Below are 19,492 nucleotides of genomic sequence, written 5' to 3' on the forward strand. Positions count from 1 at the left end.
AAAATGTGTGTATCTTGGCAACCACTTTTTTATTGTCAGGCTTATCAGTTCATTTCTTCCCCTTCCCCACTGAACCATTTGTTGTGAATTTTGACTGACTTGATCCTGCTCAAAGTAATCCATTTAGCTAGGTTACAGTATAACAAATTTGAAGTGCTATTTTGGCACTCACCAGTTATGGGTCAACCACACTACCTCAAATAGTTCAAATAACTTTGTCTTCTCACACTGGAAATAGAACTCATCCTACACTTGTACCAGTCTCATCTGTTATGCTTCTGTGGCTACTGAGGCAGCTCAACCAATTTGTTTCTCAGCCTAGAATTTGAAGCTCTCCTAACCAGGTCTAACTTGGCATATTTGCCCCAAATTACACAGAACCTAAACTTAGATACTTTTTCCCCTATTTGTCTTCCATTATTTCTTAAAAGTTTCTTTTAATGTGATAGAAAGCAAACTGACTGTTGCTTAAATTTGGGGCATTGAATTATTCTTTGGGAATCTTCAAGGTGTGTTGACAGAACATTTGAACCGTAATGGCATCTGGGAGAATGGTTTTTTTGAGATGGCTTTTGGCTTATTTCTTATTGTAACCATAAATAAATCTCCAAACTGTTTGCTGCAGGTTTAGCCAAAATCAATTACTTCTTTAGGGCTAGAAATATCTAAGGTAGTCTCCTGCCTTTCTTTCTGTTTTCTCACTGAAGATAAACAGGGAGAGCCTTTCTGACTTTGGGCAAAGAGAGATAGTGAGAGTCATTAAGGAAGACTTTAGTCATGCTGATGACTTTCCTGCATACTGAGTCCTTTTTTTTGTGGTTGTCACCTTCAGTCAGTTGATGCTTTCTTCTTCTTTTTTTTTTTTCTTTAAAGACAGAAGTGCGGCCTAAGGTTGCAAAGTAAGTAAATTAGTGAATTTATTGCTGAGTATTTTTACTCTGAAGCAAGAAATCTTTTCTCTTGCTGGTGTGAGCACCACCTAATAGATAGTCTGGAAATACTTAACTGTGCAAGTCTGCTGAATACTGCCTGGTATTTAAATGTGCGAAAACAGGTGGTGTAGTCTCTTTTTCCCACCTTTATGTCTTGTCCTTATTGTGGAATTTACTGGGATGGTACGGGCCCTCTCACTCAGTTTCTGTTTTAGATGTATACACTTCATATATCATTTGCAGTCCCACTTTATGCGTGGCCTCATCAGTCCTCTTGGGATAGAGGGTTTATCTTAGCTTTCTCCATGTTTAGGCTGGTATCCTTCCCATAGTGGATGTGGTAGGGAAAAAAAGTGTTTTTCCCCCGGAGTTAAAAAAATGGTAACCCCCGAGGGGATGGTGTCACTTGATGTTGACCCAGTCAGCGCCCCTGCAAAATTTAAACATATCACACCAGACCGGAAAAGAAGGATGATGAGGTAGTCGGAGTAGTAGTGGCCATGTTCTGAGACCACGAGGAGAGAGAGAGGGGCCAGAAGCCCCGTTGGGGGCCAAGGCCCCCCCCCCAGCCCTGGCTGGAGCTGCAGGAACTCGGAAACAGTGTTAAACTGGACTAGTTCTGTGGCTAAAGAGCTGAGGGAGTCTTTCTCCACTGTGAGTGGGCAGCAGGAGCCGCAGCAGAGACAGCACTGAGCAGAGAACTGGGGCAGAAAGCCAAGAAGATAAGAAACAAGCAGCAAGGATGGCATGCAGCTAAGCAGAGACACACAGAGATGTCTAACGGAGAGAGAGAGAGGACTAAGCTCAACAAAGACCGTTTTGGGGTAAGAACTGAATCAAATTCCCCCAAAACCCCTTTGAGACCCTTCCTAGGAGGAGGGGGTGGACTCCTACTTGATGGAAGTCCTAAAATGCAACAAGCACTGGAGAGAGGAGCTGAGAAGCTCAAGACATCCTGGAAGCTAGACCGGGACGGCCAGACAGAATGCGGGGGAAGTGGCCTTGTCCTCCCCTACTACTGCTGCCACACAGGCAGTTTTGAGACAGAGCAAAGGAGCTCTGATAGAACACTTAGAGCAAGGACTGAACTGAAAGCTGTCCTAAACGTTCTGACTCAGGGGGTAAATCTCCTGAGGAAGGGACTGTCACGAAGACCCCTGCACTGCGTGATGTGACGTGGTGAGGCGAACCTTGTCCCTGCTTCACAGTCCACAGGAGAGAGACCTTTGCTGGGAGTCGAAGGGCTGAGAGGGATGAGAGGAGACTCCTTTGTGTGTAATGGAGAGAGAGATCCAGCTACAACAACTCTAGCTACGACTGCTGCATTGGAGAGGAGAGACACTGCTACCCTGAAAGTGGAAAGGATCTTTCCTTCTTCCCTTCTGGACTTTTATTGGAGAGAAAAGAGATTTGATCCAATGTAAATACTGCTTTATCATAAGAGAGATAGTTAGAATTATGTATATAATGTATTATAATATTTATTTGTGTAATAATTGTAATATAATTCCCTTCCCCCCATATTGAATCTTGTGTTGTGTCTGAAAAACCCCTCTCACACTGGGGTGAGTTGTGGGAGGGGGGCTTGGACTCAGAAATTGGATTTTTGGGGGTCTCAAACCATGACAGTGGAGTATATTTAGAAAGATTTTTGGCTTTCCTCTAGCATCCCTGGATCTATTGATCAGACACACAACTAAGTTTTGGAGAACTGAGGTTCAAAATTTATAATAAAAGAGAGTGAGTCTTGTTAGTAGATCAGCATTTAAATCTTTATTGTTCTCAGATAGGGCTATGGTAACTCTTTGGTTCAGCTTTCCCTCTTGATTGACTAGTTTTCTCAAAACTTCATCAGTTAAAATCACACTATCCATTGCTGATAGTTAGCCCTCCATCAGATGCACAGAGATTTTCTGATTTGAATATTAAACTTTTTCACACCTATCAGCATCCCCACGTATGCAATGTTTTGGTTCTGGTCAGGCACTTTAAGCTGGATACTGTCCCTTTGCTCTGTCGGATCCAGCTTGCTCCTAGAAGCAGCAGTGCTATTCAGGTTTAAAATTTTCAACACTATGTGTAACTTTATGCAGTAAACATGAAGTCAAGAAACCTGGTTTTGTTTCACAGTGCTGGGTAGGTCTGTTGGTTGACCTTTCTTGCCCTGGGTTTTTCCTGTACAGAGAAATGGGAATACTGCCTGCTTCAAAAGCCTCATGATGCTTATTCTTTTTGTTAGCTTTGAAATACTTTCACACCCAGGTCTTTCTAAAGCATAAATTTAAAGTGCAAAGTATTGTCTTTCCAATGCAAATTTAAAAAGTATAATCTGTTATTCAAAAGAATCTCAGATTTAATGGGGTTTTGTAGCCTGCTTTCTTAAGGAAATAGGTTTGTAATCATCTAAGTCTTGCCATAATCGCCTCTACAGCTCATTTCAATGTGGAGGGAATGAAAAGAGAAGCCTTTTTTTGCTAAAAAAAAAAAAAAAATAAAAAAAAACATTGGTGACTGAAATCGAGGGGGAGATCCACTTAGTGCATTAACTAGGGGAACATTTGAAATGTTTGTTCAACCCTATTGTAAGACAAGGGAATTAGTCTTTGAAACATCAGTCCAAGGGAAATTGTGGTGGAACCAACTTGATATATCCAAAGTTATGTGTGCAGTTGCATTCAGTTAGCTTTATGTGGCAATTTACATTCATCTTTTACCTACTAGAGACAAAAGCTTTACTAATTCAAGACTGGACTCTTCTACTGCAGGAGCATTTTGGATCTTGCCACTTTTTCTGTCAAAAGAAAGCTACTTTCATGTTGCTGCTCTTATCCTTAATTTCAGTTTATGTAGCTTTTAAGAATTAAAAATTCATGCAGCTTCACTAGAGAAAAGAAAGGGAGTAAGTATATATAAATTATTGGATAAGAGAACAAGTCTATGGCTGATGTTTACTCAGCTTTCCTAATGCGAGACAACAATTGCAGCTCATAGATGTGTAGGAAAAAATGCATTGTAGGACTGCAGTATTGACATGTGACTGCTTTTACATAGACAGTAAGGTGTGAAAATGGATTTCACTCTTCAGGAGTAATTGCCAACTTTTACAATTGGATTATTTTTCTGAGGTAACATTCTCTGGTATCCCTGTTCTTTGTGTTATAATGACTTTTGGTGAATGCTTCCTTTTGGGAACAGCTCCTGTTCCTTTATTTGGCCTAAAAGTCATCTTCCCATGCCATGTCTGGCTGTATTTGCATCTTCTCTATCTACTTATCTGATGGAACCTACTCCTTTGTGTTTTGCTGGATTTATCTGAGCAGTTTTCTCTGTCACAGTCTGTACTCCATCCTTCAAGGTACTATTTCTGAACAGGCTGAATAATGGACTCTCACCATAGAATTTAGGGATGAGAAAAGGATGGAAATGATCAGGTGTTTTAACTAGCTTGCATGTGGCTGTTGGACAGTTGACTTTTAGATTGTATTCTCTACTTTCTTTTTTTTGTCTGGCTAAATTTGTTTTGGTTTGGTGTTTTTTTTCCTGAAAAACTATTTTCGTGCCTACTACATGTCACTTATTACTTACATTACAGTAACACCTAGATGATTCAAGCAGAGAGTGAAAATAGGACACTGACTTGCAGATCTGTAGTGAGGACAAGCCTAGGACAGTGAGAGTGTTTGGGAACAGGTCTGTGATAAGATTAAAACAGGTGCTAGTTTTGGCTAGAGCTAGAGCTGCAGGAGGATGTGAAACATTCAGACAAACAGGGGTTTTTTGTTTGTTCATTTATTTATTGTAGTCATCATTTGCTACCGTTCAATCTCTGTGATGGCAGAAGTAAGCCTTAAATCCTGAAAGGATAAAAGTAATAAAGATGAGAGGGACAGCTTTGTATACTTTACACCTCTGCTCTTGCCATCTTCCTCAAAATACTGAAATTCTTGAATTATTTTCCTGTGTTTAAAGGCAGAATAAAGGAAAACATAATGCTTCCTGGAGAACTGCCTGAGATCACTGGTGAAGCTACATTCAGTGATTCAGTTAGGTCGTAAGGGCCAAACCATGCAAGCCTTTGCTATTACATGTTCTGACTGCTCTGGGTACATAAATAGTGATGTCCGACATTTTTAAGGCTCCAGTTTCTGAAGACAGTTATCAGATAAGAACCTTACTTATTAAAAAAAATTAAAATATTGCCCTCCTGGTTTGGAGGGAAAAGTGAAGCTTCTGCTCAGCTTAGAGCTTGCTCAGTTTAGAGCTTGCCACGCATGAAAGTTTATTAATGGTGGGGAGATTCTTTTTTTTTATTAGTTTACATATTCCTGACGCTAACAGTAAACAGCAGAAGGAATGTCCCATTCTTGAACATGCAGAATCTTCACTTGAATTCTGTACTTTTCCAATCTTGGTGGATGCAGTTTATTTTAGTTGCATTTTCTTTTTGAAAGAAAGCAGAAATGTTTAGTTTTGCTAGTAATACACAGCATTTATTTTATTTAGTTATTCTTTAATGTCCAAACAAATACCCCTTACTTCCTGTTAAGGATTCTGGGTGATATAGTTCTTGGAAACAGTTCTTGTAAAGGTAGTGAGATAATCAGAAGTAGTGATGACAGAATTTAGAAAAATGAGCTTGTTAGTGAAAAATTATAAAATCTTGAGTATCGCTTGTGTACCTTTTAACCTTAAGACACTGATGGACTTCCTTCATATTTGTTAACACTTATGAATACTTATAGCGAAACTCCATACACTTTGACACAATTTATCTGCTTTTCAAAGAAACTATCTTGAGATTATCGTGAGACTCATAATCTACTTTAAAAACGTCAGCATGATTATTGATATTGCGCTTACTTCTCTGTTATTGGTTAATTTGACCCTTTCTGTTTGCTTCTGACTAAATATGAATTGCGTGTCTTTTTACACACACAATAACTTTCAAATAAAACCCCTAACTTTTTTGCAGTTTTCCAAGCCAAAATTCTGTTTGTCAAGTTTCATTCCAGCTCTTTCTGCACAGTTAAAAGTTCCTCAATTTTGTGGTTACAAAATTGCTGACAAACACAGTATGCAATGGTGTGTATCAGTTATGAGCATTGAGTTCATTTTTTCCTTTTAAGGTCATTCTTTCATTAAGTTAGTTTCACTCACTGCTGTTTATGATGCCAACACTTTCTTCCTTATTTCCTTCCTTCCTTTTCCCTCTTAAATGGCACCCATTTCCCAAAGATGGTATCTGTACTGAAGTTCATTGTCAGATTTGTAGCTTATCAGTAGGAACTATTCAATTGTTTTATTTAATCCATCTATTTATTTTATTTCTACCAAGACACTAATCTTCTCTCAGTTTTAAAGGGCACTGTCTTCTGCCAAACTCACTTTTGAATAGCCTGGGTTAAGCTTATGTTCCCAGTCAGGCAGTTGACTTTTCAAAAAAAGGATGTAACAGCTTCTTTGTCTGGAAAAGAGGAGAGAGGAAGAGAGACAAATTCTTGTTTCAGGTATAGACATTTACTGCAAATTCTGAGTGCAGTTAGACTACTTATTCCCTTATCCCACTGGCTGCCAGTAGAAACTGATTTATTTACATTAGTGGTCTACTCTTGGATTGAAAGCCTTCCATTGTTTGGCTGAGCTGGTATTTAGTTAACACTTGTGTGCTGCCTGTGTGCAGCATAACCAGCTATGGAAATGACCATATTGCACATAACCGTCCATTGTCTCCCTCCTCCGTCTCACTCCAGCTCCAACATGTGTGTTTGGATTGTAATGTTCCATCTGTGGACTAAATATTTCTCTTAATCATACAATATGACTTTTTTAAAAACTCAGATGTGCATGCGTCTCTGTATTGCTTCCAGAGTTGGCAGGCAACATCAGCATTCCATAGCTGTCTGAGTGAGCCAAATTTGGAAGCAGAGTAAATTCGAGTAGTCTGGCTCTGGATTCATAAAGATAATGCCTCTGGCAGAAAGGGCGTCCATCTTGTTCAGAGATGTCCCTTTAGGGTTGCCTTCAAATTTCTCACTAGCTGTCATGGTCTGTGTCTTCAAGAGAAGAGGACTGAGTGTGATGCATCAGTAAACTTTTTAATAACTGCAAGGTGTTGCCTCTGAAATTTCTTTGTTGGAGCATGCAATAAGGGGCAGACAGAAGTGGCAACTTTAACATGAGCAACATATCCAAACACATCTACACTGCCCTATTATGTGAAAATATCCAAAAGCATCACTGACTAAAGGTATAGAGCAGCACCACAGGGCAACTGGGAAAGTGGTGATAGTCATTTGAGCACTGAACATGCTTAAGCACAGCGCTCCCCTTCCTTTTCCCTCCCCACACATAAAAAATGTAAAATGCAAAAGCTCTGATTCTGATTAGTTTGAAAATCTCTATGGCTTCTTGATTCAGACCTCCTCCTTAATACTAATAAGTGTTAATAGTGGTTTAATATGGTAAAAAATAACTTCTGCCAGCTTCTTTCTTGGATATGGTTCACTGCCCTTTTCCTGCAGTTTTTATGGAGATGGAATACTCTAGAAGATGTCTCAGGCAATTAGTATTTTTTCCTAAAGCCAGCATGGTTGTTCTATAATCAACTAAATTTTGTGGTGGAAGCTACTGAAGTCTTGGGGTTCCTCAGTTCTCAATACTGCTACCATGTGCACTGCCTGCAGTAGGAGGCAGAGCAAGAGAGATTTCTCAAATCCTTTATGTGTCCTCTATTTGAGAAGTAGGTGCACAGCTTTTCCACCAAGATGGAGCCATGAGCTGCACTCCCTCTGTACACATCCCACCTCATATTCCTGAACGTATCTCTCAGATGTTCTGTCCTAGGAGGAGAGAGAGAGCAAATAGATTTCCTCTGTTTGGATCAGGAAGTGGATGTTTGGCAGGGACTGGTGTCCATTTGTTCATCTCATCTCCACCTGACTACCTGCTGCCTCTTTTCAGAGCTTGTTAAAGGAAAACACTGTGCAGTTAATTTAACAAACCCTTTCAACGAGGCAGAGAGGAAGCAATCAAGACACAGCAGGGTGGGGAAAACAGAAAACCCTTGTCTTGTGAATAGTACTGCAAAATGCTGCACTTGGAGCTATAGAGTCTAATTTTTGGAGACATGAGAATTGAGGCAAGTGGGGAAAGTCATCAGCATGTCACTCTTACATTGCAAATGTAAGACAAATTAATATTGTAGTGTTTCCTTCTGCATCAGCCAAACTAGCCCACTGCCTTTTGTAATAGTGTGGGGTTTGAAGTTTTTGTTTGTTTTTCTTTTTTTGGCTGAGCCAAATGTGCAAGGAACTACAGCAGGAGCTGTATTTCCATTGCATGTGTGGCTCAGTCATGTGGAAGAGCAAGGGTACGAGGTAGTCAAAGCTATGGATCTTTTGAGGAGCATTAACACTGCAGCTCCTTAATTCTAGACTTTTTATTTGTGTATATGATCATTTTTTCTGAAGTTGTAGTCTCTCTTACTTCCTTTGCTTTCTGAAGTAAAATACTCTTTTAGAGCTTTGTTACGCTAAAGTAACTGCAATACAAGACAGAATTCAACTCCAAGAGGTGTTTGCGTTGATAACTTTGACTGCCACAGGAGCTTTGTGAAACATCAGTAAGCAGCATGGAAGCTAGTTTAATATTACAGTACTGTTACTATAAAATGTAATCTCAAATTATTTCAGGCAGAGCATAATAAGAGTAACTATGGAAACTTTGCCTGAAGACTTGAAAGTATAGGGCATCTGGTAGGCTCACTCATTTGTAGGCAGGAGAGAATTCTGGGTTATTGTTTGGATTAAGGAGGAAAACTGGTAATGAGTAGAGGAGCTTGGTGCAGCAGGGGCTGCACCTTAACATTAGGTCTGAGTGGTGCATGTATGTTATGACCTTCTTACCCATGTTGGAGAACTCACATATTTTTATAGAAAAAATGATTTTTCTCAACCAAGATAATCTGGAGTTATTTCTTCTGCCTGGTTTTTAGTTGAGGTTTTGGTTGGTTTGGGGTTTTTGGGGTGTTGTTTTAGTTTATTTGTCAGGATTTTTAAGGAAGTGGAAACTTCCATAGGAAAAAAAAATGGCTTACTCAAACATATTAGGAGAGAGGGAGGCAAAACAGTCATGTGTGTTTTGGTTTTCTTGTTTTACTTTGCTTTTTAACATCTGACTGAGTTTTTTGAGCTGGATTAATACTTTATTGGTCTTGAATAACAGAAGCTAAGGCTGATGAGAGGAATCCTAAATCCTTGTCTCTAAGGTTACAGTTTCTACTATCACATTGTTTCATGTTTCTATTAAAAACCTTTAATGCTATTAAGTGAAGCTCAGCAACTTTGCCTGGGAGGAGGAGAACATGAGAGACCAGGACTGTTCATGTTGATACAGGTGTTCAGAAGTTTTGGTGCCCAGCTTGAAGGTCTTACTAGTCAGCTGACTTTGAAAATGTGACTTCTGGTGCCTTTTTGGCACCCTGGATTTGACTGTTCTGTTCACAGAGTGCAGGTATGTGAGAGCAGTGTGTTTCTAGTGCATTCATTATGTGGAGTCTTCTATTTTGTTTTGGTTTTGTTTAGCTCTGGCTTAGGAACAATGGTTTTTTAACTTTACGGTATCTCATGTAATAAAGCATGTTTCAACCTGCATGGAATGTGGCTTTCCATCGGTGTGGAGTGACTCATTTTTCATAGTTGTTTGGGCAGAGGGCTGCATCAGAAAGTATTATGCATTAAAATCTATGAATAAACTTCCCTCTAGAATTTGCAAATTCTGTGCTGGCATGCTTTTTCTGGTCCAGAAGGCGCATAAAAGTCACAGCTCCCAACAAGATTTGATGGGTATTGCTCAAAACCTATTAACAAAATGTTGAGCTCTGGTATTTCTTAGGGAGGTTTCAGTGATCACTAAACAAAAAGGGACAAAATGTCTTCCATCTCTGTCTTCCTTTCTATACACACAATCATTTCAAGTACAGGGATTGAACAAAGTCTTTGAAAAAAACCAGGAAGTCTGTACAATACAAGCTGCATTTCAGGTATGCTGTGATTATCTTTAGGTTCCTGGATGGAACAAATTTCATTTCTGTTACTTTTTAAAGAGAGAGCCTGGAAACCTGTGGCCCTTTGTTTTTGTCTTCTGTATGTCAATAAGAACAGATACAAATACTCCAGCTCTGAATGTATAGCCTTACAGGGGACAAGGAAACTAGCTAATTCAGGCATGTGAGAGTTTTAGGTAACACTGTCAGCATAATTGTCTTGCCTACTTGGCAGTATTTTTAGATGAAGCCACTTTGAGATTAGCTAAGTGACTTAATTTAGCATTTCTTGCAATAATTCCTTCATAAGATGTCCTTATTTAAGACATCTGGAACTGATTGTAGAGTTCAAACATCCTCACATGCCCTGTAGAGATGTAAATAAAACCAGAAGTGAGATAATGGTCATACCATCTACAATAGGAGAAATTGCCATCTGGTGCCAGAGCAGAGTTAAAAAAAGTTTGGACTGTCTGGATTCAAGCACCAGCTAACAAAGAGGGTTGGGTGCTGGTAGGGTCCGTTTCAAAGGCAGACATCCCAGAAGTACAAGGACAGCCTTTTTAAGGCTAAGTGCTCTGTCAGACTTTGCTCCTATTCAGGAAATGTGTTTGTTATTAACAAAACTACTTATAGTCCTTAATTTTATTGTTCTGAAGACTCTAGAGTCATACATTTTGATAGTTTCTCATTCAAGTTTTGGATTAAGTTTTTTCAGGAATTGATACTTTGAAACAGAAACTAAATAAGATTATAGTTTACTGGACTTGTTTGTTTGAAATGACTCAGTAAGTTTAAAGAAAGTTCTGTCTTTAAGCAGTTCAGTTTATATGTATGGCCCATCTCACTTATTTCATCTGTTTTTTCCCCAGTTCACTTCTTCGCTATGGTGGAAACCTCTCCCTTCAGAGTGCCATGAGTGTCCGGTTCAACAGTAATGGGACCCAGCTGCTGGCTCTGCGTCGGCGCCTTCCCCCAGTCCTCTACGACATCCACTGCCGGCTGCCTGTCTTCCAGTTTGACAACCAAGGCTACTTCAACTCATGTACTATGAAGAGCTGCTGTTTTGCAGGTGATCGTGATCAGGTAATAAGCAAGTGATGTTGTCCCGAGTCTCCAGAGTTCCCATGAGTATTTGAGAACACCTCGAAGGGTGGCTTTTTTCTGATTCATGGGATAAAATAAGAGACAAGACACATATAGGGTTCTTCAGAACTGTTTTGCCATGTGGGCTGTGAAAGAAGGAAAACAAATAACAAAGTACATAATAAATTTTACCTCTTGTTTGATTTAATCTAATACTTACTTGGAAGATAATATTCAGAAGGAAAATATTTGCAGAGGCTTTTTGGGTTCAATTAATATGATGTTTTCTACTCATCTACATATAATAAGGAAGCATTTACCTTGCATTTCAATAATGCTACTGAGTGCAGTAGAGGCAATGCCACAGAATGTAAATATTGTGGATATATAGAGTTATTGATTCTTATTTCAAATTACAATGTTTCTCTTTTAATACTGTACTACTGGATCAGGTAGGATAGGTCTTCGTAGCTCAGTGTTATGTAAGTGGTGATGGCAGGTGCTTAGGAAGGAATAGTCTGTTGCTTTACTGAAGCAGAACTTTGTCCCTACTACTAATCACAAAGAAATAGGTCACATATAAAGTGGCTAACAGCAATTCATATGATTCTAGAGCCCAATATTGTCTTTGGACAGTTGTATATCTAATAACCACTAACACTGTGTAAGGACAAAAAATATATTTTCAAGCCATGATACTATAGAACTATGATCCAACAATTTCTTTGCTGTCATCAGCAAAATTCCTGCAGTCAGAATTTGATCATTAATTCTATTGCTGCTGCTGCAGGAGGCAGAGTTGAGCTTCTTTCAGATTGCAAGTAGGAAATACATTTACGTCTCTGAACTTGAGCAATGTTTCTGAGTTTTGCATAGTTTTCGACAGAAGGAGTGTGCAAATGTGATAACAAAACCATCTTTAGAAAAAATTAATGGTTTACTATAAAGAATGGGAAAACACTTGTATTGTTTAAGAAGGAAACCACTGACAATTTGTGGTTCATTATTCTTCTCCTCTGGAACTCAGTGTAGACCTGTGTACACTTCGATGTATAGTTTAGCTTCTCATCTGCTACTGAAGATGTAGATAAAAGCCCTAGTATGTGTTACTCTGCTTTATGAGCCATTTTCTTATGGGTGTGGTATTATTTTAACAGGAAGAATATATCTGTTCTGCACCAGGTTGATGCAATACTTCAGGAGCCTGCATTTTTAAAAAACTTGGTATTCTGGTGGCTTGACTGACTTTCTGTTCAGATAAGTAGCAGCACATAATGCTGCTAATGAGTTGGAAATCAGAGCAAAAGACATTTATATTGTCTTATAAAGCTATGTGAAGCTAATAGGGAAGATGAAGTTTAATAGGGAATGTTAGAGAGATGTGGAATTTGACATTTAGACACAGGCTCATAGTCCTCTTCTAAGGAAGGAAAAAAAAAGATAATGAAGTCAGAAAATGCCACACATGCTTCAACTCTATGTGTCTAGAACTGTCCAGTAATGTTCAAATTCAGTGACTAAGATTGTCAGCACTATGGATAGTCCTTAAGGACTGCCTTTTACAGAGAACCCAGTTCCAATTTCAGGTGTATCGAGAAAAGAAGATTAGAGTTGGAACCGACTATAAGATAGAAAAGATGAATAAAAAAATTGCAATATTTTTTGAGTTTTGCTCTTCTATACAACTAGTATGCTTTTGCACAATGTATATGAGTCTTCACCCCTGCAAATCAGAATTCATCAAAAGAAGAAATAAATCTGTATCCAATTTAATCTGGTTCTAGTCTGCTCTCCCTTTTGCTATTGATGTCCTATGCCTTAATAAAAAATGTCTTTTATTTGAGATCCATGCAAAGTAAGCTCCATAGAATTCCTTGCTTGTATTTCCTTGTGGGATCAAAACTTTGTGTGGGTGAAGGCTTATTTTAAATTATCTAAGGATAAGAAGGTTGTTTTCAAATTGTGAGTGGCACTTGTGGTAGGAAGGCTTCTTCAGCAATTTTTTCACATCGCACCTCTGATGTTCCCTGTCTTCGATTTTTCATCTTTATTAAACTGCTGAGTTAATCTTTTTTTCTCTTTTAAGTTGTCTTAACTAATTAGGTTTTAACCCTTTACACAGAACCTAGTAATTTAAAAATGTGACTCTCCTGTGTTCAAAATTATGTATTCACTATTATGTGTTGTCTGCACAGGTAGTTCATCTGATAATTTTGCATTTCTATTCTATACTTTAACTCTAATGAGGAAGGGATGTCCTTAACTCAGCAGTGCTTAGAATGCAATTGCATTGGAAAAAAAAAAACCAACTGCTCAGAGGGAGAGGCCTTTCATCCAGTAGAGGTGATGTAAGACCTTTTACTGATACAACTTCCTAACTTTGCAGCAGCACTTACTTCTTTTTCTGGGTTAATGACTTGTATTGACACTCAGGGGGCTCAGAGCATTTGCATGTGGTATAAGGAAGGGATCAGATGGTGGGTGAGAACTGGAGAGATGGCCTTTAAGCTCTGTGAGACTCAATTCCTCATAGAACTACAACCTTTGTTAATATTTCTCTGAAGTTTGTGCATAGAAAATGGTTTACTCAAAGGAAGTTTTCTCATGAATCATGACCATCATGGTTTAAAAACCTATAACTCTTAGTTTTGGGAGAGCCTTTGTAAATAACACCATGTTGCACATGGAGCTGTTGGATTCTGGTATGGCAGAAATGAGCAGATTTTGAACTGCCAGCTCACAACATAAGAGTTGTCTTGGAGATCACCCTTTTATCTTAAGAAACCAAATACTAAAGTTCCCATAATGATCAGATGTGTTACTCTTACTTTGAAAAGGTACGTGTGTTAAATTAATACAATTTCTTTGCATAAATAAAGCACAGACTACTAGTTGAGGAACAGTTTGATTGTTTTGTCTGTTGGTGGCAGTTAGACTCCATACTGATCTTTTCAGTATCATTTTTTTAGTGCTCGCAGATTGTGACAGGTACTCAACAGGACTTGGATCCAGAACTCCCAACTTGTTACTCTAGAGGGAAGGTGTGCAGTAAGCTGTATACCATCTCCTTTTATTGGAGCATCTCTGATGCAAGTGGATTGAAATCTCTTAGCAAAAAATTATATACCAGTAATGCTTTATGGTACAAAACATGGAAAGATTCACTTGGTAACGCCAATGATCTTCTTGTTTTTTTAAGTTTAGAAGAACGCCTTCTGAAGTGCTTATATGGTTTTGAGGTATTTTGGGACACAAACAGAGTGACAGGGGTCTTAAAGAATGAACAGCTTTGTTTCTTTTTGTGGCCTTGCAAACTATCATTTTCCTCCAAAAGCATTATTGTCCTAGTCCTTATGAACCTCATTTGAAAATCAATGAACAGTATATATGAGCACTTTTCCTAAGAATGCCACAGCCATACTTTTCTTTTTTCTCACAAAGAGAAACAAAGCCTGCGAGGCACTGTTTAACTGGTGTTTTATTTGCACCCACTTATAACTGCCTTCATTTGCTTCCCTCAAACTCTCTCTTTTGTCTATGTCACTAGTGTAGTGACCTCATTCACATGAAACTGATTTTTTTTATTCTTTGAAGGTGAGCTCTGATGGTGGTAGATAAACAGGTTCAAAATTGTATGGCATTTGCATTGTCCAGGAGCTCACTTGAGTCATACAGCTGTGGAAGGGAGGAAGGGTAATGTAGGCTAGATGGATCAAGCATGACTCTCAGCTTCCCACTGTCTTTGTTGGCCGCAGAGATTTGTGTGAGACTGTAATTTATCCCTCCTTCTGGTATGAGCATCCAGGTCCAGAATTTTAAAAGCAGTTTATTTATACCTCTTAGTCCCACTGACTTAACCCTAATGTGCACAACTTTACCCTAATGTGCACAAGGGTTTGATTAAATACAAATATTAAATATGTGAGAATCTCAAGTCATACTAGGGTGCTGGGCGAGTTTCTATTGTTCTTGTCAGCATTAGAATTTGGGAAATGTTGATTAAATGCTAAGGATTTTTAGTTGCTAGACTGGTATAGAAAATATCTTCTTGTATCTGAGGATACAGAAAATATTGAAGGGCTTCAGGTACCCAAATGCATTTTTAAGTGGAGGAGGCTCAGAGACCATAGTGATGGGCAGCAGCAAAAACAGGCCCAGAAAAAAAACCACAAAACACAATCACCCTCCAAACTAAAATAGACCAAAAGCTTTTCTTGCTCAAGAATTGTTGCCTGTGTCACAATGATGAATGCTGTCTGCTCATTCCTTTTTTTCCCCGTGTAGATAATATGAGGCTCTATAACACTTGTGGTTGTAAAATCAACTGCCTATTGCCTGCTTTAAAAGAGAGGGGGTGGAGAGAAATAACTTGTACCCTGTGAATCCAACAAAAAGTGGCTTGACTCTGGCATGCCCTCAGACATTACATCACCACTCAGCCTTTTCTGTTGACATTACACTGGTATAGGAGAGTTTCAGGAATGCACTGCTCATGGTACTGCAAGACTCCTCCAACTCCCTATAAAGTTACAGCCTTCATTATGTTGAAATCTGTGTTCTAAATAGCCCTGGTTAGGGACAAGGCAGTTTTTCACAGGACAGAATTATTACATGAATGTAACTCTTCAAGAACAAGGTTAGCTGTATAGGTGCCAGTGGTCTTGTATCGTGGTATATGGCCTTTGTAAAGAAATAGAACTTTTCTTCAGTGGTGTACTTTGTGTCATCTAAATTAAAGGTCTTTTATCTCGGGAGGTAGTGCTTATCAATGTCTAGATTTAAGAACTAAAAAGAAGAAAGGGAATTATTCTTTTAGAGAACGTATTGTGGGCTTCCTGTGCACAGAAGACTTCTTAATGAATAGTAGCTTATTGCAGTCAGCATTTCTTAAAATATGAAAAGCGCTTGGTGTGCAAATATGTTGCTGTGCTTGGATAGAAAGAAAATCAGTGTCTTACTCTGTCTTAAATTTGGTTTCTTCCAAGAATTACTATTGAGATTGTATTTTGCTTTTTGCTTCATCTAAACAGCAGTTTAAATCTCAGCTATATACATAACATTACATACATATACAATGCATACATGAGATTTATTTGGCTGTGAAATTATTTAGTAATTTCTTCCCCATTATTTTTGGTAATCGACATGGGGTAGTCATACTGAAAATGTCTCTCCAGAATCATGGTCTTGACAGAAGGTGCTATGAATTTTTTTTAACCCTTATTATTCTGATTGCCTCTTCTCCCATTCCTGGTGCATCCTCCCAGCCCTATTTCCTGTCTCCATTCTCTTCTGCAGCCCTGTAGACCTTGACAGAGGTTTTTAGACATGTAGACAGTAATGCACAAGTCCAAAAGGACCCATACTGAAGCTAAATTCTGGTGGAATGGAACTCTGATTCAGGAGACTTTGACTTTTGCAGGCTACATGTTCCTCCTAGTCACAGGAGATCTGCGGTTTAGTAGCACCTCTTACACAACTGGGGAGAGGGAGGGAAGGTGAATGAGCAGGAATGCACTGCTAAAAGTGACACACAACGGGTGCTCTTCTTGTTGAGCTGTTAAAAGTAGACCTTTAGTAGACACTGAAAAAGCAACTATGAATTCTGGAGGATTTTGACTAATATTTGATTTAATGTATATTTGAAAAAGTAAAGTAGCAGATGTCTGCAGAAGACAGAAGAGAGCAATTGGGGTACATACAGTTTCAGCAAGGTACAGAAGAGTCTCCTTCATATGCTCAGATAAACGGGTTACTCTCTTTGGAATGTAATAGGAATATTTTCCCTGCCATAGGAATCTTCAGTAAGGATTTCTAGGTTGCTTTTTTTCATTAATAAAATTACCATTGTGGCCTTTCTGCATGGCAAAAAGGCAGCTGTAAAAATGTTGATGGATTGTTCCCAATGATGGTTCTGTAAGCTTTTAAAACTGCCCCACACAGAGTTGGCTGCTTATAAGATTAGGGATTTAGGGAGTGGGAATACAAATTTTTGGCTTTGAATTTTATGTACTAGAAGTAATTTGTACTTCTCCAGTCTGCTGTGTCACAGCTTTTACAGGCATGCTTCTTACTGAGGAGCAAAACGTCTGCTGTAAAAAAGCCTTTGGATATACCTGTTTGATTTTCAGACTGAGATGGAAAACTTTTAAGCTCTTCTTTGTGCCAGTTCCGGCTTTCCTGAAAAACCATTTCAAACAGTGGAGGTTGCAAACTGCTGTCCTGGATAGTATGAAAAAAGACATATGTTTTCAAAGCAAATATATTTCTTAATATCACAATTTTGTGAGCCCTCTTTAAATTTATTAAATATTGAAAAAAAAGACATCATTTGCATCCCAGAAGTTATTAGAAAGCAGAAGATAAAAGCTTGTGTAGATATCCTTTCTTGTTGGTGAATTATTTTCTTAGCCATGACTATTCAAAAACACATTTCAAAGAGACCTTTCTCAGTTATTTCTCTTCCTATTTTAGTTTTTTGATTTGAAAGATAGGAATTAGAGGTTAGTAGCCTGAACGGGTGACTGCTCTTTACTTTGTCCTCCTAGCCGAACACCCTGGTTAACTGTCTCGGAGAGAACTTCTTAGTTGGTAACAGTGAGAGCTGCTACAAGGAGAAGAGGCAGCCACTCTGACTGCAGTTGCAGTCTGAGGGTACAAAGAAGGCAGTATACTATTGAGAGGAGAGGCCCTGTACTTTCCTTGGTCTGTACTCACACTCATCTGACCCCTATAGAATCTGGCTGAAACACATAGTGAGAATACTATATTGAATGACTCGTGGCAATTTGTATGGGGTTTTACTGTTGCAGCTACTGAATCAGACCCCTGCTCTGTCAGGGACTCCTATGCTGGCACAAGGCTTGTACGTGGGAACATACCTATGGAGGAGATCAGTCACTGAGACTTTGCTGGGTTCAAAGATGAGTTCACATCTGGGTTTCCTGATGTTTAGTTAGTGGAGTGTAACTATGGTACTGCTTTTTTCTCAGTGGCTAATCACAGCGCATCTCTCTCCCTTCTATGTGATGGCTGCCCTCTTGCAAAAGAATATTTCTGAACAGTCCATAATTCTGAAATCCTCAGGTCCTCTATCAAATTTGAAATTGGCCATTAGGCTTAAAAGTTCTTGGAGACAGAGAGTTGCCACAAAGAACAAAATACCATAAGCCTTGTTTACTTAGGAAATCTTTCCTCCTTGGAAAAATACAGTTTTTATATTCTTCATGTAAATTGATTCCTTCTTGAAAGTGCTGGTTGCTATGAATTTCAGTCTCTTTTGGACAAACAGTATTTTTCAGACTTCAGTGGTGCTTCATGTCAAACTGTGGTTTCCTCAATGAGTATCAGTGTATATCCCACCACAGAGGTGATGTGCAAGGCAGCTCATCTCATGTGATCTAGGGGAATTAATACCTGAGCTTACTGCCACTAAACCAGATTCTTTATCTGTTGTCATAGGAAAAGAACCAAAAGCCTACACCCCACCTCTGAGTTATATTATGTTACAGGTAATATATGGAGGGCCTGTACATCCTGCCTCTTAAAGGATATGTGCATAGCAGCATAACCGTTTCAGATTTGGATACTTCTGTGCTTCTTCCCTAGCATGTAGCTTTTTACTTGAAGAAGATAAGGGATGGCTCACTAAAAGCCTGAGAAAAAATTTGCCTGTTCTGATCTGTTCTGCCCCATGTTTCATTGGCCCCTCTCAGTAAAGGACAGACATGCTCAAGTGAGTGGGAATTGAGTCTCTTTCAAAGCTGTAAAAAGCAGCATGGGATTTGAGTCTCTCTAACAAGCATTTTACTGTTAGTAACTTAGCAACAATCACTTTTTAAATGGTGATAATTTCTGTGCCATTACCCATGGTCTTGTGCATCCATTTAAAATTATATGGTGATGGTGCTTTTTAGTTTGTGCATTTAAGACAAAGTCTCCTACATTCTTCTTATTCTCCCCTACATTAGTAGGGCCATTCAAGAGACTTGCTGATACTTTTGGAAAAATGATCCATATCTGTTAGTCCCTTATCTAGGACCAAAAGCTCGAAAATCTCTCTGATATATGTCGTAAGTAATAGGACATTTTATGGAAGCAGGGAATGTGGATGTTCCAAAGTAAAATAAGGTTTGATTTAGATACAATTTTATTGAAATAATCCATTCAGTAGCTCCTGAGGAGATGTAGCTTATGGGATGTTGAAAACTTTCAAACTGGCAGTGCTGAGAACAAAAAGGAAATTCTCCAGAGTGGTGGTACTCTGCAAAATGCAATGCTAATGCTACTATTACAAGACTATAGCAGCAGATTAAATCTCCATTTATTTATATCAACTGCTGTAATTTCCTTGGGGAGAGAAAAAATGAGAAGAGTTACAGTGGAATGAGTGGGGAGCGCTAGTCCAATATAACTCTCTCAGATTCCTGAT

The 19,492-nt window shown here is 38.8% G+C and overlaps 1 protein-coding gene across 6 annotated transcripts in view; it reads left to right on the forward strand.

Moving 5' to 3' along the window:
* DCAF5 (DDB1 and CUL4 associated factor 5) overlaps window positions 1-19,492 on the forward strand; it is a 71,893-nt gene that overhangs the window by 28,690 nt on the left and 23,711 nt on the right. For all 6 annotated transcript variants that reach the window (XM_017830695.1, XM_017830699.1, XM_017830697.1 and 3 more), the window contains exon 6: window positions 10,848-11,061. In XM_017830695.1, the coding sequence (XP_017686184.1) occupies window positions 10,848-11,061 (214 nt within the window). The remainder of the gene's footprint in view (window positions 1-10,847; window positions 11,062-19,492) is intronic.

Source organism: Lepidothrix coronata, unplaced genomic scaffold (assembly GCF_001604755.1).
Source record: "Lepidothrix coronata isolate B3197 unplaced genomic scaffold, Lepidothrix_coronata-1.0 Scaffold182, whole genome shotgun sequence".
Classification (NCBI taxonomy): domain Eukaryota; kingdom Metazoa; phylum Chordata; class Aves; order Passeriformes; family Pipridae; genus Lepidothrix; species Lepidothrix coronata.